This window comes from Argopecten irradians, chromosome 13, assembly GCF_041381155.1.
Source record: "Argopecten irradians isolate NY chromosome 13, Ai_NY, whole genome shotgun sequence".
NCBI lineage: Eukaryota > Metazoa > Mollusca > Bivalvia > Pectinida > Pectinidae > Argopecten > Argopecten irradians.
Window position 1 is genome coordinate 22,607,814 of NC_091146.1, and position 24,150 is coordinate 22,631,963.

Consider the following 24,150-nt stretch of genomic DNA (forward strand, 5'->3'; position numbering starts at 1 on the left):
AAATGTCAAATTAATTTGTAGATTTTGCGAATGAATTAAAGTAACAAGTGGCTCATTTTGTTCATGCAAGTACTTCGAAATATCACAGTGTGTAAGTTCTAAAATGTTTGAAAATTGCTTTTGATTCCTTTCATTGTCTTTATGAATGTTAGTATATATCGTAAGTTCGTTTTTGTTTTTGTTTCCGTGATATGGATCTTCTTTTGTTTTGTGAGTCGGGGTATCACCGAGTACAGCTAATATATTCAGACAAGTTTTCAGATATTTCCATCAATGAATCCAAATAACTTTTTCTTTGTATATGTTCACAAACTGGTGTTGGTTAAGTAAACCTTTGAATGTTTGCCATGATAATTTTCGGTATCAGGTTGACAATATGAACAGTCATTTTGCTTATGTGGCATAAATTCTGTAATTTCCATTGACGTTGAAAAGGATTCATTCCAGCCTGTTGATGCAAGGTACATTGTATATGTACAAAAGAGATGCATTAAATCTGAATACATTTTGAGAGTGTTTGTAAAATAATTTCCTTTTTTAGCCCACCATCATCAGATGGGCTATTTAAATCGCTTTTCATCCTTGTTACCGCTATTTTTCAGAACGGGCGGAAGGGATACTTCTCAAATTTTATCTGTAGTTTCCCCTAGAGCCCTAGTTGTGCATATTGCATATTGGGACCGATCGGTCAACCAAGATGGCCTTCTTGGATTTTGATAATTTTCATTGTTATTGTGAAATATCTCAAAGGATCTTTCTCAAATTTCGTGTGTAGTTATGTGTAGTAAAAGTTTGAAAAGTAGAGAGAAGATTCTCTTTCCATTGTCAGACATAAATAATTCTTTGGTGGGCGCCAAGATCCATCTGGGATCTCTTGTTGATAAATCATTTCAATTCTAATTTTGATCATAACCTTACTATATGTATTGACTACATGAGTTTGATAAAAGTGAAAAACAATTTTCCTACATATGCTTCCAATGTATATAATTAAATCAGAATAGAAAATTAAATACGGTATTATCACCAAAATCTTGCTCCTTTTAAAAAAAATCTAAATAAATAAAGCTTACTTGCTTTGAAAAAAATATGTTATGATATTAACAAAGTCAGAATGATGCAATGATGTACGTCATATTATCTTTGTGCATGCTAACTATGCTTCATTCATGCAATGGCTTACACCCCTTACAGCTATACAAGTGATCCATGGTCAGCAAGTAGTGGTTTAAAATAAACATTTCTCTGTGTAACAAGAACCTTACAATTAATGCTCCCTGATAGCAAAAGTTTATGGAAATTCACAACTTACAAAAGTTATGTAAAACCATAACTTTTCTAATCCAAAAGTTATGGTAAATCATAACTTTTTTATAAAAAGTAGTCATATTAGTGGATTTCTTAATTCGTAATATCTCTTTATAAAAACGTAATCATAACACCAAGGACATGTTTGGATACATAAAATCTCACTTTATCAACTGATACCAATTACAGATAGTAGGCAAGACCCACATTTATGATAAAGAGCCTCAAAATCAACCTCTGGAACAGTAACTTTTCTACCTTTTGCAGCCATTTTCTCAGAGACAGAGTAACTATCATGGTCACAAGGATGCTTAGATTCTGGGGAGGGGTCTGTATTTGCATTTTTTTGTAAGGGAGGTGTCATTATTTGACTCAGAAGGCCAAGAAAGAATGACAAGTACCGAAATTTGCTAAAAGAAGAAAGTTATGGTCAGCCATGACTTTAAAAGGGTATCCTAGTTTTTTTTTAAGAATTTGTTCAATGCACTGAAATACTTACAAAACCAGCTTGGAAGATAAATAAGCAGAAGACAACAAGTGTTGTTTTGTTATATTTTAATTGTGGTGCAAACATATAAATGTCGATAAAATGACGCCGTGCAAAATCTCCCACTTTGAACAATGCTTTGGTGGGAGATCTCCCACTTTGACATCTCTGGAGGATGGCAACCCTGGTTAAAAGTTCAACTTTACAAAATATTTTTTTGGATGCAATGTTGCATACCAAAACAACGTAGATTAAGTATGATTTATTGTTGATAAGTCCCATCATGTGATGATAGTGATATACTAGTTCAAGATACTCTCTCCGTTACACCATGCAGACTTAGATATTATGACAGATAGATGTCTGGGGTAGGACCAGAGCGCACTGCTATATCAAAACCTGGGTGGAATTCACCGACATCGTTTGGTATCGGGCCATGTCATCTCTTATTCAGAGTCATCTCCTATTCAGACTGATCACCAAAAAGCGACACTGACCTTAGCTTGGTCTTTCCAACAAATTAATAATTTATCTACTCAAATATAGCAATCCGTCAATTAAAAACAATTTGCATACTATGAGAAAATGCTGACAACGAGGAGAGAAATTACGGAAAAGTAACTACTATATTGACATAATATATAATATAACATGTATGTGTGATTAAATTACAATGGATTGCTGTACATGTGGATATATATATAGTGCTTCTCTTAGTGGCAATTTTTGTAAGCAGTCTGAATTGGAAATAACCTGACCTGATACAAAACGGGTTGTGTCGATGGAATTCTGCGTTATGAAATACATGTAGCAGTATGCTCTGGCTCTAGACCAGACATATATATGTCATGTGTATGTCTGGTGTCTGGGCCAGAGTATCTCGGGCTAGATAGTGACGTAAAAAATAGAGTTAAACATGATGCCATAATCATCAGACGGTGAGAGACTATGATCAATGCTAAATCATACTATGCTGTCCATTGATGGAAGCCTAGTTGTAAATAGTGTTGATACAAAATTTTACATGTACAGTCTATCAGCTAAGCTAGCATGCTTCTTTTATAGCTTTACTAATAAGTAATCACCTAATCAGGGTAACGGGCAGGTATTTTCTATCTACATTAATAAGATAAAGAATTGTCAGTACATCCATGAATGGACAGTGAAGAAACTTTTCTGTTGAGATTTGAAAATATCTTTACATATAATATGTTTACTATATACCTGTGAAACAGGTTATGCAAAATCCAGGGTATATTAATAATAAGAAAATAGTCCCTTGAAACTGTCCTATGTATATGTTAGAATATGAAATATATAATATATTAAATTTTATTATTTTCTGTTTATGTTTGTTGTTATGCCTTGATCTACTTGCAGTTTCTATGATTAAGAGTTTTCTGGTAGACATCAAAAGATCTCTTGATCTGGGTCACCAAGGAGCTTGATCATGTCGTCTCAGGCCCCGACGTCGGCGGATGCCTGCCTGAGCATTGTCCACAGTCTCATGTGTCACAGACAGGGAGGAGAGAGCGAGAGTTTCGGAAAACGAGCGATTGAGAGTCTGGTGAAAAAGCTGAAGGAAAAAAGGGATGAGTTAGATAGTTTGATTACAGCCATTACAACGAATGGAGCTCATCCTACTAAATGTGTTACCATTCAAAGAACACTAGATGGACGTTTACAGGTAGAAAATACATCTTCTGTAGCAGGAGAATAGAAAAATGAAACACTTAACTATTTTTTACATTACATAGGACAGATTAAAGTAAATTATGATAACTAAAATATTTTATCTAATAAAAACAGATGAACATTCTTTTTCAAATATCATAGTTTGGAGGAAATCAAACCTCTTCATTTTTTTTCTTTTTAATTCTTTCTGTTTAAGATTACTTAAAATACTCCCAATGTTAGCACAATCTGATTAAAATACAGATCATTATTATCACTACGTTGGATTAGAGGATCTGACAACATCCCATTAGGGGTCACGTCCTGGTGACCTTTGGAAATGGCTAATCAAATGTTGCCTGCAAAATTTTGAAAGTAAATTTCAGGGGATGAAATTGTTTGAAAATGCTGTCAGAATTATTTTCGTGTACATAGTCATTGCGCCGAAAGAGCACGTCAAAGCAAATAGTATATGTATATTGGGGTGAAATGGTGTTGTCCATTGATGTAGCAATGTGTAGAAAAATGCATGATCAGGAGTGCACTTGGTATAAAGTTCTTCCGAACAAGACCTCTTTTGGGATGTTGTCTGATCCTCTATTGAACAGAGTGGTTATAAATATCTGTATATAAATCAGATTGTATGTTAGCAATAATTCTGGATGGGATAGTTGTATATATGTACATATTTAAAGGTGGAGCATCTTTAAAATTTGATTGTGTATCTTATATCTGAAATTCGGTTTCAGGTTGCTGGAAGGAAAGGGTTTCCACATGTGATTTACGCTCGTATATGGAGATGGCCAGATCTACACAAGAACGAGTTGAAGCATGCTAAATTCTGCCAGTACGCATTTGACCTGAAGCAGGACAGTGTTTGTGTCAACCCCTACCATTATGAGAGAGTTGTCTCCCCTGGCATAGGTACATTTAAGAGAGTAGAGTTGTCCCACCATAAAACATGTTTCATAATATATATTATACTCTGACTCTTTCTCTACTATTGTTGACCAGATCTGACAGGATCTACCCTCCCTCTTCAAATTCTCTGTTGTCGACAGTGTTAATGTAAAAGAGGTTGAAAGTATATTTATTTGTCACAATCCACAACATCTTTAGAATGTCAGAGATGGCTAGTACTTGCATGAAGGTTTTCTTCAAGACTATTTTATCCATTTCATGTATTCTTGTTTAATTTTGGTCTGATTAGTTTAATATGCTATGAATGGTTCAGGTCATTTAAGGCAGTTACAGGAACCCAGAGAGAGAGAAAGAAAGTCAGACCAGCAGTCATTACCTGGCAAGTTGGTTAATGGAATTCGAACTTGTGACCCAAATGCGGAGGGCTTGTGGGACTCATCTTAAACACTGTGCGACCGTCATCTGCATTTTATTTCCCAAACATAACTCTGGAATAGTTCTTATTATAACGAAAGGTTTAAAAATGAAGTGTTGATTCTTTTGTAGATTTATCAGGACTGACAATACAGCATGCACGTAAGTATAAATCAGGTGTAAACATATGCAATGACAGTGCTTCCAATATGTTAATTGAAGGGATTTTTTTTTTACAGTTTTTTGGGGAGATGATGAGTATATAGGGAATGTTCCAAGTTTTCCAACTGCAATTTCATTATTAGATTTTCACTGGTTTTGATCAAACAATGTATTTCTTCATGTATCATCTTCTCTGCTGAAAAAATAATAGTAGCATATCCTGAAGTGCGTAAGTAATTAAGTTAATTTCTAAATTAGTAGGATAACAAATGAAATGACGCTGATAAAGATATTTTTGTTTTTCAAATCCATGCAATTTGTTGCGTTAAATTCAAAAGTTCACTCCCAATTCAGAGACAAAATTTGAATGATAATCTGATGTACTATTTTCCTGGGAAACATTGGATTTTATTTTTTGCACTTTCCTGCACTTTTTGTTTGCATACAGCAGTACTATGTAATGATTGTTGTGGTTGATATAGTTTGCAAGAGTTTGAGCTTTAAGTGTTTTTGAATTGACTTATTTATAAGAATATCTTTATAAGTGATAATTAATATGTTGATTTAAATTTTGCTGTTGTCAACCAAGTAGATGCAGTGGTAATATTTTTCCCCATTTAATAAAAAAGAACATATCTTTCAGTAATCATGTTGTCAGTGATAATGATGTATTGAACGTTTGGGTGTAAAGAATGTCTTTGTAATAATAATGAATTTTGTTATATTTCATTTCATTTTCATTCTGAGACTTGACAATAAGCCGGAAATGATATTAATTTCAGTTTTCAACTCAATCTTTATTTCACAATTAGAATTGAGTTCAATTGTAGGATAATCCAGTGTCAGATTATTATCCCCCATTTTTTTGAACAAGTCCATTGGAGAAAGAAATCAAAGGCTGCTTATTGTATTCTTTTCTTCAAAAAAAAAAAAAAAGCTAAAATTAATTTCATTACATATCATTATTTTGAACTTAAAATGATACCTTTTCTCTATGATATGAACAGGTACATGGTCACTAAAACAATTGTGCTGAATAGAAAAATAATGAGCTTTACATTCAGTACCGGTAATACAAAATATTTCCTATGGAAAAGGAAATGTACTATAGAAAGATAAAAACAGTATGATATTGTAGATTGTTCCAATTCTTTTGAAATAAATCAAATATCATTAGAGTGCTACTATGAATGGCCTGTTTTGTGACATGTGCAGGTATATGTGCCTGAGGCGGAATGTGTTCATAGTAAATTTTAACATGTGAAGACATGTGTCCAGTAATAGCATTTTAAGTTTAATTTAAAGTCAAATAAATAAAAGATGCCGGTGCATACACTTGTTGCTATTAACAATGCCACAGTGCCGATTATTACAGCGCCCCCTAGCAGACTAGTGAAGGATGAATACCAGGGAGGTAATCAACACCCGGCCATCGAGGCGGGCGACAACTGTCAGACTATTCAACACCCTCCTTCGGACAGCTTCAGTAGTCGAGGACTTCCATCTTCAGCGCTCGGTATGATAACCCTTCTTCTCTCACTGTTGGTGGGGTACTTTCACTTAAATTGTTGGCTACAGACTTCAGCATTGAATTTCAATTTGTTTATTATACATATATAATTACTACACCTAACTGATGAAATATCTATAACGATTTCCTCGATAGTTAATAGCATTTCTTAAACGCCATGTCAAAAACATGTAGATGTCTTATTCTATATATAGATTTCTAAGAAATCTTCTAAAAATGATTTTGGTTTATTTAAATTTGTGGACTCTGAGCAAATATCTCTCCTATATATATGTCTCGATATGATCTTGCTAAAGAATCTTTCAGTTGTTTCAAAATAACTTTCCTCTGACCATCTGGTGTGATAAGTCTTTGTAAGCTTTAGGCAAATGTCACATCACCTATAACTTTTAACCTTGGTGACAATTTTTTAGGGTGCTGGCGGTTTATTTCATTATCCTTAATCCAATATACATAATAATGTAGGACTACAATTTTCTGAATTGGCCCTGTTTGCAATCAACTTGTGTTGTTGCAAAGGGCTAATCAAGTTTTTTTTTTTTTCAGTTCCAGCATGTCATCATCTAATTTTGGGCACAAACAATATTTCCTTTTAAACTTTTCGAATAATGATTTTGTTTCTTTTCGAATAATGATTTTTGTTTCGTTTAAGCAACCGATGTGTTATATGTGGCACTTTGCTTTCCCATTTTCTTTCCTTATTGATTTTAATTTCAAAGGGAGGCTTTGCGATGTAATTGTTGTTCACATTTTCTACATATTTTCTTACATATGAAGTTTTATCCTATATTATTGCATTGTGACAATTTGAGCAGAGGATTGTTTGAAATGCTGTCAATGTTTTTTACTTTTTGCTATATGTTGATGCTATGAATATTAAATGTTTTGCACAATATAAAATATATATTTGTTTATATTGAGCTTATACAATTTTGTTACATATGAAGTTTTGTAAAATTTTCTTATCCAATTATAATTCATTATCACTTTTGTGATATATATATATATAATTCATTTTTCAGAAATTATATTTAGCATAACTTCGTTTTTTTCTAATCTCTGCAGCAATTTATTTGCTTCTATTTGATTGGTCGGATGTTGTACAGTACTGCACAAAGTGGCCATGTGTTAATTTGATTGGTTATTTATATCTAGGTCAGGGTTCACCGAGCCCACAGTCCAGTGGGCAGCACCAGCCACACCATCAGACCGTTCCTCAGCACTCTAACACCATAGGGGGGCGAGGCGGGCCCTCCCAGGGGCCCACGGGCTCGGTCTCTGTCCCAATCCAGCACACTCCTTTGTCCCCTCAGGCCCTATCGCCTCAACCCTCAGGTTTTATTTTTTGTGTCGGTGTTTTCTGTTTGTGTAGCTTTGTTGCTGTTTTGTGCTGCCTGCTTTGTTGCCCTATCTCTGCCAGTCGGGGTACAGGACCTAAGCTAACTAAGCTATGTACAAACTGTACTAAATCATCTACTAAGTTCCTCTTCTATCAATTTCATAGGATTCCCCAGTAAAATTTCAAGCAAATTAATCAATATATTCAGGAAATTTCTGTATCTTTTTTTTTTTTCTTATTGGCTTTAGTTAGTAAACATGTTAAGTTTGAAAATTTGAAAGATTACTTACACAAGTATACAGAAATTATTTGTGAAAGGAAAAGCTGAATGTTTATATTCAAACACTCTAATTTTCAAATTATAAAGATATCTTCCAAGTTATGTATATATTGAGATTTGTTTCTGTATGTTTGTGCAAAAGACTATAGGATTTTAATATAGCCAGTGCAAAGGTCTCTTCTTTTTTAAATCTCTGACCTATTAGCCATCCTCAGGTACATGGAATCAAAAATCAGCAATGTAAAATCCATTTTGACGCTTTAGTAAAATATATATATAGAATATTTGTAAATGATCTGAAAGCAGCATTGACGTTTAGAGAGAGAAAAGAAATTACGATGAAATATATTTTACATGAAATTAAAAAGAAAAAAAGATTATGCTTGCACTGAATAAGCAATATCTTTATGTATGTTCACTGGACTGCAATTAGTAGAAAAGAAACTTTCAATATTGCATGCTTACTAGGCTAACTGGTATGGTTAATTAACCTATGGTACATGTATATAAACAATTATTTAGCCTATGGTAATATCCTCATCTGTTTATGCCATTAAATTACGGTATATTACCTGTATATATATTTCTAGGCAGTGGCTGATCAGTGGTAATGATGTTTCAATAATTTTAACTTTAGCCCTCGATTCACTTCTAGAGTACATGTTTGTAGCAAGCTAAAACTACTACCATGCACTGACTCAAACTGTAGGTCGATGGTTTGTCTCTTGGTACTATAGCTTTCCTCCAACACTCAGCCTTGCACAGCCTGAAATGACCCTGGCTGTTTATATGACAAACAATCAAAACAAACAAACAGATATTTTCCTCAAATAGATATGGTTTAATGGAATGTTACCAACCCATGTCATCCTCAAATAGATATGGTTTAATGGAATGTTACCAACCCATGTCATAATATTTAGGGGAAAAATAAATATTGTTTGATTTTTTTATAAGTTTAACTGGTTTTCTCTGAAATGAGTTTGCTATTTGTTGTTTGGGCATTGAATAAACCCAAACCTCTATTAGATATTGTCTATTCCATTTGTAGAAAAATATACAGTGTCTGAACAAAGTTAATGGAAAAAAGGGAAAGCAATTTTAAAAGCTCCATTATTTCTGAAACTTCAGGTTTCACAAATTTCTTTCAATCATAGTTGGTATAAATGATAGGCATATATTCCTTACTCAAAATTGATGCTGTATATCACTACTGTACATAACTAATTTATGAACAAAATTGGATATTATTTTCTGTTGAGTGCTGATGAAAATCTTTTGATAAACCAAATATACCTGCCAATAGATATGTATTAATGGAATTATTACTTAAGATCCATCCACTATAATGTTGTATACATGTACCTACTGCTAGTGATATGACTTAGGGGATGAATGGTTTTTTTATAGGCCCCATCCTCTAAATGTTGTATACATGTACCTCTAGTGATATGACTTTGAAGATGAATGTTTTATTGATAGAAGCCCCATCCTCTAAATGTTGTATACATGTACCTCTAGTGATATGACTTTGAAGATAAATGTTTTATTGATAGAAGCCCATCCTCTAAATGTTGTATACATGTACCTCTAGTGATATGACTTTGAAGATGAATGTTTTATTGATAGAAGGCCCATCCTCTAAATGTTGTATACATATACCTCTAGTGATATGACTTGGGAGATGAATGTTTTATTAATAGAAGGGGGCATCCTCTAAATGTTGTATACATGTACCTCTAGTGATATGACTTTGAAGATAAATGTTTTATTGATAGAAGGCCCATCCTCTAAATGTTGTATACATATACCTCTAGTGATATGACTTGGGAGATGAATGTTTTATTAATAGAGATTGAAAAGTAGGTGTATACCAGGTAATTTTTTGGCATTTTTCATGATTTCCAGATTATTTTTAATTGCAAAAGATAGTAATAGGTTAACAATACAAATTAATAATGCAAGATTATGAATTTCAAATTTTGTTTAAAAAATGTTTTATAGTTAATCACGAAAATCATATTAAAAAAAAAATGTTTTATTTGTTAACCACAAAATGTTGACCTGCTGAAATAACCGGGTATACCATATTCCTCTTATCCCTGTAAATGATGATGATAGATGCATATTTAAGACCCCTTCACTGTATACTACCTAGGTAATGTTCTGGGAGATGTGTACTAGCTAGCCTAGTGGTCCATATATCCTGTAGTAAGCAGTTATCTGCCCTTGACCAAGCTTTATTAGGTCATTAGTTTGTGAAGGGAACTTCACACATTTTGTGACTAATAAACACCATTTATTTTGACATAGAAATTGTGTACTAGCAAATTCATACCTTCATACACAAAGGCAGATAACTCAACAAACTCATAGAACATTGTGTCCCGAAGCTTTTGGTGTTTGTGTAATCTCACCTGTACTTGTGTGTGGCATTTCGTGTAGTTATTTACTGACACGCTTCCATGCTAGCTGCACTTGATCAAAGACTTTTGCTTTCAGCTTTAATATTTTACTGCAGTGGTCTGCTTCTAATCCTCAGTTGGTTGAACTTTGTATTATTGGACAATACCCCGCCCCTCAATTTATTTTTATTCAGATTGACTTCAGATTCAAAGGGGCTGCCCTAATCTTTATTGCTTCTTGAATATCTATAATGTCTAGTTTTATTGACAGCCTTTACATCAAATCTGCTGGGATCGATGGAATTGAGTTGCTGACCTGAAAACTGTTGCATTCCAAACTTTTATTTTTCCCATGATTGCCTCGTTTCCAGATGAAAAAACCTCTACATTTATATTTGCTTTACAAAAAACCAATAACCTTTCAGTATTTTGATAAATAACCTTAAACTAGATAGGAAAAAAAAAATCATTTTGAAAAAAAAAAAAATATAATAAAAATGATGATATATAATAAAAATGATGATATATTATGACTGACAGAATCAACAACCAGACTTCAGTTTAAAGGAAATGTCTATGTCAAAGATACTTTGTATGCTAAACTTAGAGTTTTTACTCATCTGAATGATATGTAGTTCTTATTGACTGCTAGATTCCTGGTGCTATATATATATATGTATAGTTGTTATAAGCTATTCGGAACAAATCCTCAATTACAGTGCTTTAAGGGGTTCTCAACTGCATCATTTCTCATCAAACTTCCCTTCAGTTTCTATTTTTCCCTCATATTTATTTCTGTTTATCATGGAAGTTTTAAATTGCGTTTGTGGATCATTTCCTTAGTGATAAACTAGAATAACTAATGGAGTGTTTGACTGTCTGCTTATCTAGACTGACTAATCTCGGGCTTCTAACAGCTTGACTAGCTACTCTAAGCAATCTATTTACAGCATCAGTATTGAAGACATTGATACTAAGTATTATTTTCTTTTGTGTTTCCGTTGGTAAGATTGAGATTTAAATGATAATTTCTATATTAAAAAAAATACGTAATAGAACAAAAAGAAATAAAGTTGCAATTTATATTTTTTAAACAGTTGTCTTATTAAAACATCAATCTTTCTTTTTTTTGCTATTTTTTATCCTGATTGAAAAAAAGTACTTTATTGGAGCAAATTATGATAGCTTGTCCAGAGAGTAGTTATTTATAGGAAACTATTTGATCTCATATAGCTACTGATATTTTCTGGTTAATTTGTCTAACATGTTGATTTTTTTTACAACATTTCAGCTTCCAGTAGCATTGGATTGTCATCTCCACTTACTGAAAACTACCCACAAATACCTCATTCTAGCCAGGCCAATCTAAGCCCGTTTCCAAGAAGTAAGTGTTTCCTTTTCCTCTCTGTGTGTATCTCATTGTACAGAGTTGTTTGCTCTTGAAACAGAGTTATCCACTCTTGATACAAGTTACCCTCTCTTGATATAGAGATATATGGTCTTGTGGGCAGGTAAAGATCATGGCAGAATCTCAAACAAATAATACAATAGCTAGCAATCTGTGGGACTGTTGTGGCAGAAAGGTAATGATGGATGTCTTGACATATCATCACAAGCTTTTCACCACTGGGTTGTGATAGCTGCCAGGTACTGACCGCTGGTTGGTGGTTTTCTCTGCGTATTCTGGCTTTTTTCCACACAATAATCCTAGCATGTCCTAATGAAACCAAACCAAACTATAAACAATAAAATTATAATAACAAAGAAATTGGATAACTGCTATGATATACAAAGGCACATAAATCTGTCATCTCTGCCACTCTTATCTATCAGAAATATATTGTACCCTGCAGAGGTTAATTTCAGACTTACTTTGTGTAAAGTTACTAAGAAATGTCTTGTAAAATATGCTATATATTGTAAAATATACCCTTCCTTCAATGAAGTTAAGGAGGGGGGGTATACTGAAATTGGTTTGTCTGTCTGTCCATCCGTCTGTAGACACAACTTTGTCCCACGAACTCCTCCTAAGCTACCTAACAGATTTTGATAAAATTTGGTACACAGAATCCTGACATAAGGGAGTTCAGTAAATTATATAGGGGTCTGCAACATCCCCTGTTAATACCATTAGGGGAGGGGTGTATTAGCCGGCCACTCTGGCAACAGTTCTAGTTTACACAGTACATGATTCAAATTGTTTTCACAAATTTTCTGAATCCTTTCTACATAGCAAATGAGACACTATGAAAAATTCTTGAACCCAATTTCTTTTGTAAGTATTGAGAGATTTCCATGGTCCACATTGACAAAATAGCAAAAATCTTCTTCATTGTGATTTCAGACTCTTCCAGTGCGACTTGGGCTGGCAGTAGTACAGCTACCTATACACAGACACAGGACCCACAGTTCTGTAAGAGAGATATAAATATTTTGTGGAAAAGTAGAAAAAAAGATGACTGTAAACTAACTTGTTTAAATTTGTGATTAGATTTGTTTATAAAGCACGAAATTTAATCACAATTAAAATGCTGGTACAGTAAAATAATGTAAAACACTGAATAAAACACTGAAAATTGAATTTAAAAAACATCAGGGGTTTACTCTAATTAAGAATGTAAAGTAAACTTTCATGATGTGTTAAGATTTCATTGGCCAACCAGCAGAGCATCATAAAAAGCACAATATACCATGTTCTTTAGATTTTCTTCCTTCAATCAGAAATTCCTCATGTTTTATGCAATTTATGCATACTGAATTTTTCCTAATCAGTGCCCCACATCATATGTTGCATTCATTTGCTCATTGTATTACCGGTAATTTACTGCATAATTCAATTTCATTTAAAACTTATTTTCTCAAACAATTATCACTGACAGTGAATTAATGTATTTACGATTAACAATCATCCACACTTTCTATTTTTCAGGGAACAACAACCATTTACAGACGTCTGACAACATACCTCTTCCTCCCTTAACCAATCAACAACGTAAGTAAGAAGTCTTAAGCAATCAACAACGAAATTAATCAAAATGGTGTAACTTTAGTAAGACTGCCTTTATTAATGAAAAAATTCTTCAGATGTTCTAGACCAATACCAGTCATGCCTCAGCAAATATCGCACTTAATCAACAGACTTATCCATTAATAGAAATAAATTTTCAATTTTCATAAATACATCTAATTTTGCTCTTAAAGTTTGATGTATCTGGTCATGCAACAAGAACTTTGAGGTTTTTGCATCAATAATCATACCGTTTCTTGTTATTTAAGGATTAAAGTCTCTTTCTGGTGGTTCTATCGAAGGATAAAGTTGAGTAGGGTATCGAAATTTGGGGCCGCGGTGGCCGAGTGGTTAAGATGTCCCGACATATTACCACAAGCCCTCCACCTCTGGGATGCGGGTTCGAATCCTATGTGGGGCAGTTGCCAGGTACTGACCGCTGGCCGGTGGTTTTTCTCCGGGTACTCCGGCTTTCCTCCACCAACAAACCTGGCACGTCCTTACATGACCCTGGCTGTTAATAGGACATAAAACTAAACAAACCAAAATATCGAAATTTAGAATGGACCGCAAAGCGGTCCATGAAACAAATATTGATACCCTACTCAACTTTATCCTTCGATAGAACCACCAGAAAGAGACTTTAATCCTTAAATTTACAGTCTTAACTATTATTTTCATAGCTCAAAATTTACCCTTAATAGTGTTTATGGCATTTATAAGACTAAACTTGAATTATATCATTTGGTTCCGACAGGCATTTGGAACAGCCACTCGAAGTGGTGGAAATTCCCGCCAATTTATCAATGAACATACAAATAAAATGAGTTCCGTCTGATGAAGCATATATCTGAGGTTTTCCCGGTATGGAACTATAAATCGTTTTATTTATCTGTTGTTAAAAACACCATGGTGCAAAGCCGTTTGGTTTTAATCTATTACTTCGTATATTTACACACGCTTACACAATTCATAACATGGCAGGATATTTAAGTAGTTGTTAAGCGGCGTCCGATTCAAACCGCCTGTGTCAAGGAGGTGGGACAAACAGAGAGTTTCTTCAATTTTGAGATCATGTGAGTTTTACTTAACAGTTCACGTTTGAAATGACTTGAATACACAGATGTTTAGATAGTTCAATCTCATTATTTCCGGATTTTGGAGATTTTCAAATGTATCGGGCGTCGTTTCGAGGAACATGTACAAACACAGGTAGGCCCACTACTATAAACGTTTACAGCTCTCAAAATGTTAGCTATATTTATATTGTTGTTTCAAACACTTCAATAAATGTTAGAGATATCTATTACAAGTATTGTAAAGCTACAATTGTAGGACTCCGTTTCATTGATACAGTATTTTGAAACACCCAAACGTACATTGTGTAGGTATAAGTAAGGAGGGCCTACTATCGCCGATTCACAGTAGATAACGTACAGGACTTATCTGTCCCCCGAGGCGAACAAAAATGCATTATCGTGCTAGGTCGTTTTGGTTAAACTTATGCAACTCAGACTGATGTTGTCCTGACATATCTTATCCATTTCCGTACAACCAAAGTTATAAAAAATACAAATAGGATGTAGATCTACATGTTGTAGCGAACAACACAGACTCACCGACACACAACATGTAAACATTGCGACGTCATCAGAATGTGCAAAACTGTACATTGTACAACATTGTTTATTTACCATATGCACGGAAGCATTGCTCAAAGAGGTATGGTAGTAACATGAACAATGTAGCTTTTTAGCTCGCCTATTCGAAGAATAGGGGGAGCTAATGTTGTCACGTCGGCGTCAGCGTTGGCGTCCCATTTCACGTTAAAGTTTTTGAGCAAGTTTCTGTTTCGTCAATTGTTTAAGCTTAAGTCATCATAAATGTTTATGATTTTATTTTCCTAATGTGTATGGATACTGAACGTGATAATACAACCAATTTGGGGCCCTTTAGGGGGTTTTTGAGTCTGTTAATTTGTCATATTTCCATGTTAAAGTTTTTGAGCAAGTTTCTATTTTGTCTATTGTTTAAGCTTAAGTCATCATAAATGTTTATGATTTTATTTTCCTAATGTGTATGGATGCTGAACGTGATAATACAACCAATTTGGGGCCCTTTAGGTTTTTTTTGAGTCTGTTAATTTGTCATATTTCCATGTTAAAGTTTTTGAGCAAGTTTCTATTTTGTCAATTGTTTAAGCATAAGTCATCATAAATGTTTATGATTTTTTTTCCTAATGTGTATGGATGCTGAACGTGATAATACAACCAATTTGGGGCCCTTTAGGGGTTTTTGAGTCTGTTAATTTGTCATATTTCCATGTTTAAATAGTAAATACTTGAACATCAACTTCTTCTGAATAGGCGAGCTTTGCTGTTCTCCAACAGCTCTTGTCTACATTTGTATTTACACACGTACATGTATATGTGTTCAAACCGGTACTGAAAACACCAAGTTTCGGATTTGGACCATCATAAATTCATCCGCGTGGCTCCAAATTGCGCGTGACATACTCAATCTATCGAGAAATAAAGTTGAGTAGCCTTTGGTTGAAATCAACGGAGTTTATACTACCAATTCACCACTGACTGTAAATATTGGTAAATAAAAATTATGCCAAAAGGAATTTGTTTGTGTGTAATCATTCATTTCGCTGTAGGAATATAGAAAACAAGAGACTTTTGAAAAGAGCCGTCGTGTTGGACTCACTCCTGTACATTTTATACATGGATTCTTGGTGATGCCTCTGTATTCGCCTGGATCCATGACCGGTTCTATTGAGAATGTCTATGATTTCAAATTCTAGGAAGTTGTGCCTCCACCCTCACAAATGAATCAATAGATTTGTATTTGAAGTTATGTAACAAAGATAACCTGCAATTAATTTTCCATATTATCTGCTATGAATCTACCTCTTATCCTTGTTCCAGCTCCTGAATTCTGGTGCACCATTACATATTTTGAGCTTGACCAACAAGTCGGTGAGACTTTTAAGGTTCCTTACAGCTGCTCTACAGTGACTGTTGATGGCTACACTGACCCTTCCAGTCTTGACCGCTTCTGTCTTGGTCAGTTATCAAACGTACACCGAACAGAGGCCAGTGAACGAGCTAGGTGAGTTACCAAATCTACATTTAAAAATAACAAGATATAAAGAAAAACATAGATAGATAAAGAGCATATTAAACTGCGGGTATAATCTTTTCACCTATCATCAGGAGTTTCTAAAATACTATGTAAATGATTCAAGTTGAAATTTTTATGCTCCCTTCATATAGTGTTACTGTTCCACTTGGATGTGAGGCTGGAATTCCTTATTTAGCACCAATTGAAATATTTTATGAGAAAATTTGTCTCTTTATTTTGGAACACAAATATCCTAATTACTTCTATTACAGATTACATATCGGTAAAGGAGTACAGCTAGACTACCGTGGAGAAGGCGATGTTTGGATACGCTGCGTCAGTGACCATAGCGTCTTCGTCCAAAGTTATTACCTCGATCGTGAGGCTGGACGAGCTCCAGGGGACGCTGTACACAAAATATACCCCAGCGCTTACATAAAGGTAGGTGATACAAGTATAGTACAGAGGGCTCCACATAATCGAATAACGGTTATTTGAATATTTCGGTTATTTGTATAAAATTGTGCGGTCCTGATTTTTTCCTTCTTTATCTTTGTTTTTCAACTCTGTGTATTTTAATAGACTTTTCCATGACCTTCGGTTATTCGAATAAAATATTTAAGAAATTCTAAAAATAAAATTGAATATTTTTCAATTTTGCAATACATTTTTAGCGAAATTCGCCGATATATGTTTCAAGATACTTCGCTTTTGCTAGAAGTCATCATGGTGACAGATTAATGTTATCGTATGGCTTGTTATTTTATGCACGAATCTGCAAAGGTATTCTACGCTGTTACGATTTACATCAGCAGTGGTAGATCATTACCAGTAGTAGTTCGCGATCGGTTGGAGAAACCATGCTTCCTTACAACAATCGCCATTCATGAGTAGTCTCATTCAACCTGAGTCTTGTTGACTACGCCAGACATGTGCGTATCAAGCGAATGTACATAAATTTGTTTATCATTTAGGTTCAGAATTGCAGACACAAATTCAATCCTGTTTAGTTATTGCATTTGATATCGATCGTTCAGCTGTTTCTCAAAGATTCACGTGTCAATCTAACGTAAACAAGAATCTAATATTGGAATATTTTTTGTTATTAAACAATTAAAATCGATTTACAACTTTGAAAATAATTACTTGTTGTTCGTTTTAAGTGTAAATAATTTACGTATTTATCAAGTAAACGAAACAATATCTATTTGCCTCTTCACATGTATGTGTGAGGTCAAACGAAGGCGCAAAATGTCATCTCCGCCTTATTGAATACTCCAGTTATTTGAATATTTTCTTCTGGAAAATGACTTATTCAAATAAGCGGAATCCTCTGTACTGTATTGTTAAAATTAAGTTGTAATGGTTCTTCAAATGCAACATACCAAAGTGAGCTAATGATATGCTAGGGTCAAGTTGTTCAAAACATGATTAGCTTAACTTTTTAAATTATCATTTGCTGCAAATTCTCTGATTATGTCTTCTCTAAAATTAGTAAGTAGGTAAAGGGTAGATTATTTCAGGGTTTCATAAACTTTTGTCAAGTTAGTTTTTCAAGAAATTATTTTATCTTGATATGAGAATTGTTGTTAAACTGTGATTAGTCTAATCTTGGCCCATATCAAAATTGACTTATTCTCTGGCATTTACAGGTATTTGACATCAGACAATGTCATCGACAGATGCAGCAACAAGCGGCAACAGCACAAGCTGCGGCGGCCGCTCAAGCTGCCGCTGTGGCTGGGAATGTCCCTGGACCAGCCTCTGTTGGAGGTATAGCTCCTGCTGTGGGTAAGTTTGTGGATCTCATTGCATCAAACGTATTCTCAAGCAAGAATTGGGATTCTTTTCGAGAAATTGCACATCAACATATAATAGTTAACTTTCCTTCTCAAAATGCCACCAAAGACTGACAAACTCAATAGCTTACTTGAGAAAATTGTGATGCTTTTTAATTACTTCAATTACTTTTACAAATATATAAATTCCTCAATACCATCTCACATTGGCCGATGACTGCATATAAACTTCATTGAAAATAAAATTCAACAAGTGTTTAAGAGAAACTTTTAAAAAGAAAAAGCATTAAAAGATTTTCTTTACCTATGTTCTTATATTTATAGGTCTGAGTGCTGCGGCTGGTATTGGAGTGGATGACTTACGACGGCTGTGTATTCTACGTCTAAGTTTTGTAAAGGGTTGGGGACCTGACTATCCTCGCCACAGTATTAAAGAGACACCGTGCTGGATAGAAGTTCAGCTTCACCGACCACTTCAGCTCCTAGACGAGGTCCTACAGACCATGCCACTGAGCAGTGAAGTGCGACCACGCGGCTTCTTTTTAGGCTAAAAATTTGGATGGCCACATTGCCATAATGGATGTAGACTCTTTAATGAGAGTTGAGCATTAATTTGAACAAAACTCACTGCCATAACTCGCTGGGAGAGTAATATAGCCTAGCTTAAGTGTTCAACTGAAGCATCAGAATGTGACATTTCCCAAAGAATATCAAACATAAGGATTTGGTATAGTATATATTGATGGTAAAGATGTGTATGTTGAAGCAAAAGGTTTTCTGGAGATCGGGAGATTTCTCCTTAGACTTATAGAAAGATACCAGTAAACAAATGTGTTTCTAGCAAGAGATTGTTGTGCAAAAGCATGCCTGATAAGAAAATCACAGAATAACTACAGCATTATGGAAGTTTTTTCTGAAGTTGAAAGATTATTAAAGATAGGTGTTATTGCATAGTCAAATGCATTGCATGAAGACAGGTGTTTGCGAATGAAAGAAAATTCTCTCATGTGAAGCTTTCCAGTTCATCAATTTCATTTTGTGACAAAGAATGAATTATGAATTTTAAGTTCATATCTTAGAGTTACTGATAAGGAATATTCTCAAAATGGCCTGACTATCGGCAGAAGCAGAGGCTAAATATGGTCTATATGTGTACACTCTAGACTCGTTGTTGAGTTGATCTGTTAACTGTCAACTCTTGCAGTGCTGCTGAGTTTGTATGGAGTCAACAACTTCTCCCATAAATGCTTAAATGGCATTAATGGAATGACATTTCCAAAATTAATTCAATGGCATAGTGTTTAAATGGTTCCAGCAGACTATTTCCAACATCAGGAACATTGGACTTAGAAAGATTATATTCCACGATTGTGACAAAGATATTAAAACATGTTTGTAGGACAACATGACTAAAGCAACTGTATGGTTAATATTGTTATGGGGAAAACATTCTTATCAAAATGATTTTACTGCAGTCTACAGTTGAGTTGGGACTGTGTGAAGTTTTGTAAGATTCCGATGTTTACTCTTGGTGCATATGTATATCTTGTTTTGTTGTTAAGGTTTTCGAAAAACAAAAGAATACACTTTTGTTCAGTGTGCAAACCGGTGACTATAGTGTATATACCATCACTGTATCGTCGCCATGACTTCTAACTCAGTAATCATCCTTGGTTACCATAGTAACGACTCATTTATAGTTGTTGTAGTTAAAATATTTTATAGTGTCCATCAAATTCATGTATCATGATAGTGACTATTCATCCATTGTTACCATGGCAATTCATTAAAAAGTAGCTAATCTTCTAATCTTTGTTCGTGGCCGTAAAATTTTCACTTTCAAATGTTTCGTTTGAATTAAAATTTTATGATATGGGTAGTCATATGCAAAATTTATTGATATATTATATATTTGCTGTTAAATTTTTGCAACCTCACGAATGTTCTGTCAAAAACTCTGCAAAAAGTACTGGCTATATAGAGAGCACATGGTCTGTGTCTTTCTGTAAATATCAGTTGTATTTTGGTGAGGGTTAAGAAAGACAAAAATGGTGAGCCGCTTTTGTCTTGTCTTTCTGTCCTGAGTCAAAATACAGCTTATATTTTTAGGACACTGACCATGTATTCTTTTTATCCTGCAACATCATTAAAATGCAAATGATTTTCATATTTAGCAGTGCTACATTTATTAACATATTCGTATTACAATGTTCAACAAACATGTCCGACTTTCAAACAATGGATCAACCAATAGGAGGTTGATGGAATCAGCACACATGAAAAAGTACAGCTGTTTTCCATCAGTGCCAAATACAGCAAAATTGTAAGTGGAAGGTGTATTCCAACAGTGCATATGATGGTTGCAGGATAGATATCAAGTTTTGTGCTGTTTAAGCATGGCAATTGGTACAAAATATGTAGGCGAATTAAATTGATCTTTTTAAATGAACACATGCAATAATCATGAACAAAGCATGAATGTGTATTACTCAAGTACAGGTGAACTTAGAGTCTAAAGGAAAATGAAATTTTATAGTAAATTTTTAAGAATTTTTATTATGATAATAAAAGGAGTAGAAATACAATGTAGTAAGTGCAGAGTGTAGATTTTAAAGGTTTATATATATATACATGTTTATGAGTTAATGCATATCTTCCAAAGGAAAAAAAATACATTAGGTTAATACTGATGTACAATTATCATGATTTAAACTCTATTGGTGGCCTGGAAATTAACTTTGACCTGAAAATATTGAAAATATACAGAACAATTTAAAATAACTTTATTAAAACCACCTTTGATGAAATATTTGTTAAATTATCACAAAAAATCATAAATTTCATTAATTTCATCCAACCAAATCTATTGTTTCCATGAGCATTGTTTTGTTATTGTTTGTGTTTTGTCCCTGTGGGAATTCAAACCTGTTGATTTAAGAAAAGAATGTTTATTGATCTATAACCTTTTCCATTGTCTTTTACATGTCAGTCATGTTGTGAAGTCTGTAATTTTTAGATCTACTTAATATTTATATATTCATACGCATGAAATCATCTGTAAGTATAATCCTGGAAGATTTCAAGTGAGACAGCCTTTGGTAATACTGAGTTATCTGCTCTTGTTATTGGTGTTGACTATTACATCGTTAAAGCGTTTGATTGTAAACATTGTCACCATTGGGCATGGAAATGATGTACATGTAATTTTCTCATATAAAAATCATGTATTAAAGAACCAATTCGAGCTCATAAGAATTATGTAAATCAAATTAACTCTTTGAAGCGACAGTGATGTATTGTAATGACACCATCTGTAGCATACCATGTATTCATTCAATTATTAAGACGTTTCTGTCAAGAACTTGATGTAAAATTATAAAAAGATTGGTCAAGTGGTTGGTGATTGACAGTTTTATGTGCATTTTAATAAAAAAAAACTTGTGGAATCTAATTATAAGTTTTGTAAAGAGATAAAAATTAGTGTGACTTTTCAGGGACCTGATCTTTTGAAATTGAATGCAGAAAGATTATTTGAAGAGTATGAAGAACCATTTTGTGAAGTCATTTGATGTGACAAAAAAAAAGATTATAGAAAAAAAACCAATATTTATTGCAAATTATCTCCCTTTAATGGCTGTACAGATAAGTGTGAATGATAATTGTTCAAACTTAACTAAGCACAGATTCTTTAAGACATCGTTTTTAGAGGTGATATATGGTGTAAATATTTATCAAGTAGTTAATTCTTTGGCTCAAGGAAAAGTCTCGCTTGTTTCATTGAGGATTAACTTGTTTTTTATTTTGTATTTGTCAATTTTCAAGCCGTCAAATCGTACTCATGTATTTATACTATGGCCAAAATCTTCAGTTTTTCAGTTACCGATTAATAAAATTGGATAGGAATGATAAAGGAGTATATGTCAATTGCAAATTTAGAAAATTACTACTGTACCTGTATGACAGTTATTTGACCACCTTAATTATCTTCATATCTGTTATGATTATTAATTAACAAACAAAGTTTATTGTCTCATTGACTCTTTTGGATACATTAAAAAAAGTCCAGAAAAAATAATACATATGTTTTGTGATGTACTTTGTTACCTAAAATTGATCAAACATTTTGAACCTGTAATTTATGAATTTCAAATTTTATTTCATTGCGATGACATATCAAAAATTTAAAAAAAAAATGATTGCATGTGATTCCTGTGAAACTGAAGATTACTTTTCTTTGGCCTGTTGATATCATAGTATTTCATTGAAATTTACCCCATTTCATACCTAATAAGCATGCATATTTATTGAGGAATTTGCATAATCCTAGCAAACTGAGTACATTTTATGTACTTGTTTAAGATATGCAAATTCCTAAATATGTTGTATATGAAATTTTTAGCATTATTCATGTTTACTATTTATCGTTATATATTTACATTATCACCATGTCATTTTTATATCATCACCTAATGAGTGAAGCTCAGTGAGAATTACTTCTCATAAAATAATGTCATGTACCTACATAGTGTACATAAGATTTGTGGTAAAAGGAAGAATGCATTCATTAAACACTGTATCAAACACAGGCACAGTTTTTTGTCATGAATGATACATTTATAAGGCATTGTTATTTTCTGTGTTTATTTCTTCATCAGGTTAGTATGAATGCTTGTAACTTTGTGCAATGGTACATTAATATGTCTGCCGGTGACAAATACATCAAAAATAATTCACTGCCTTTCTGCTCCATGTGTTCCAGTTTTAATCAAAATATTTTTAGAATTGAAAAAAAAAAATCAATAATAATGTAAGGGCGTGAGGCATGATTACAACATATAAATAAATGGGCAATTTTTAAATTAGTAAATAAATTATGTGAAATATTATTTTGTTTGTCAACAGAAAAATGAAACAAAATTTTCCAGACATAGGATATATTTCTATGGCTCTTGACAAAATGTCATCTTTTCATTTTCCAACCTGTATCTGAAGTAACAATATAGAAGCTGTTAAGCTGGGTTAAAAGATAAGTATGAAAGATATAAAATATGCATAGTTCGGGTACCGTTTTAATGTAAATGTGAATTCCGCTTATCTATGTTATAAGTTTGAAGTTAAAGATAGGGTATTTTAAGATTAGTTAAATTTAAACTGTTACCCAGAGTAAAGTCTGAATACATCACAAGTTAAAGATAGGGTATTTTAGTTAAATTAAAACTGTTACCCAGAGTAAAGTCTGAATACTTCACACAGTTGTTAGGTATGTCACTATTTACAAGGTAACTATAGTGAAAGTAGTGTTCACATGGTTAGAGTATGTTGACCACAGTTTTAAACTAGTTAGTCATGGTAACCATGTTTTATAAGTAATTTACCAGGTTAGAGTTAGTCTACAAAGGTGTAGTTAGTTCTGTTTATCGATCACATAGTGAGTTTAACTGTAAACTTGGTATATGGTTAAGATTTCCAGTGTATTATTATTACAGTACAAACTTTGCTGATAAGCATTGAATGTTTACAATGTAATGTTAAAGATATTACAATGTAACGGTATAGACATTACAATGTGACAATATAGGCATTGTAAATTTGACATTGCTGTAACCTCTTCCAAAACCATAAGAAAACGAACCTGTGAATCAAAACTATAATTATTTGAAGTTTTTGTCAAATAAAATAAGATATATTACTGCT

The 24,150-nt window shown here is 33.4% G+C and overlaps 1 protein-coding gene across 3 annotated transcripts in view; it reads left to right on the forward strand.

Annotated features, from left to right (window-relative positions):
• LOC138306214 (mothers against decapentaplegic homolog 4-like) overlaps positions 1-24,150 on the forward strand; it is a 29,481-nt gene extending 5,331 nt beyond the window's left edge. Inside the window, exons 2-13 of one of the 3 annotated variants that reach the window (XM_069246612.1) lie at positions 3,176-3,482; positions 4,219-4,393; positions 4,937-4,966; positions 6,327-6,482; positions 7,653-7,832; positions 11,813-11,905; positions 12,866-12,934; positions 13,451-13,513; positions 16,462-16,645; positions 16,930-17,098; positions 18,310-18,448; positions 18,781-24,150. In XM_069246612.1, the coding sequence (XP_069102713.1) occupies positions 3,246-3,482; positions 4,219-4,393; positions 4,937-4,966; positions 6,327-6,482; positions 7,653-7,832; positions 11,813-11,905; positions 12,866-12,934; positions 13,451-13,513; positions 16,462-16,645; positions 16,930-17,098; positions 18,310-18,448; positions 18,781-19,007 (1,722 nt within the window). In that variant the 5' untranslated portion in view covers positions 3,176-3,245 and the 3' untranslated portion in view covers positions 19,008-24,150. The remainder of the gene's footprint in view (positions 1-3,175; positions 3,483-4,218; positions 4,394-4,936; positions 4,967-6,326; positions 6,483-7,652; positions 7,833-11,812; positions 11,906-12,865; positions 12,935-13,450; positions 13,514-16,461; positions 16,646-16,929; positions 17,099-18,309; positions 18,449-18,780) is intronic. The other 2 variants (XM_069246613.1, XM_069246614.1) reach the window with 2 other exon arrangements.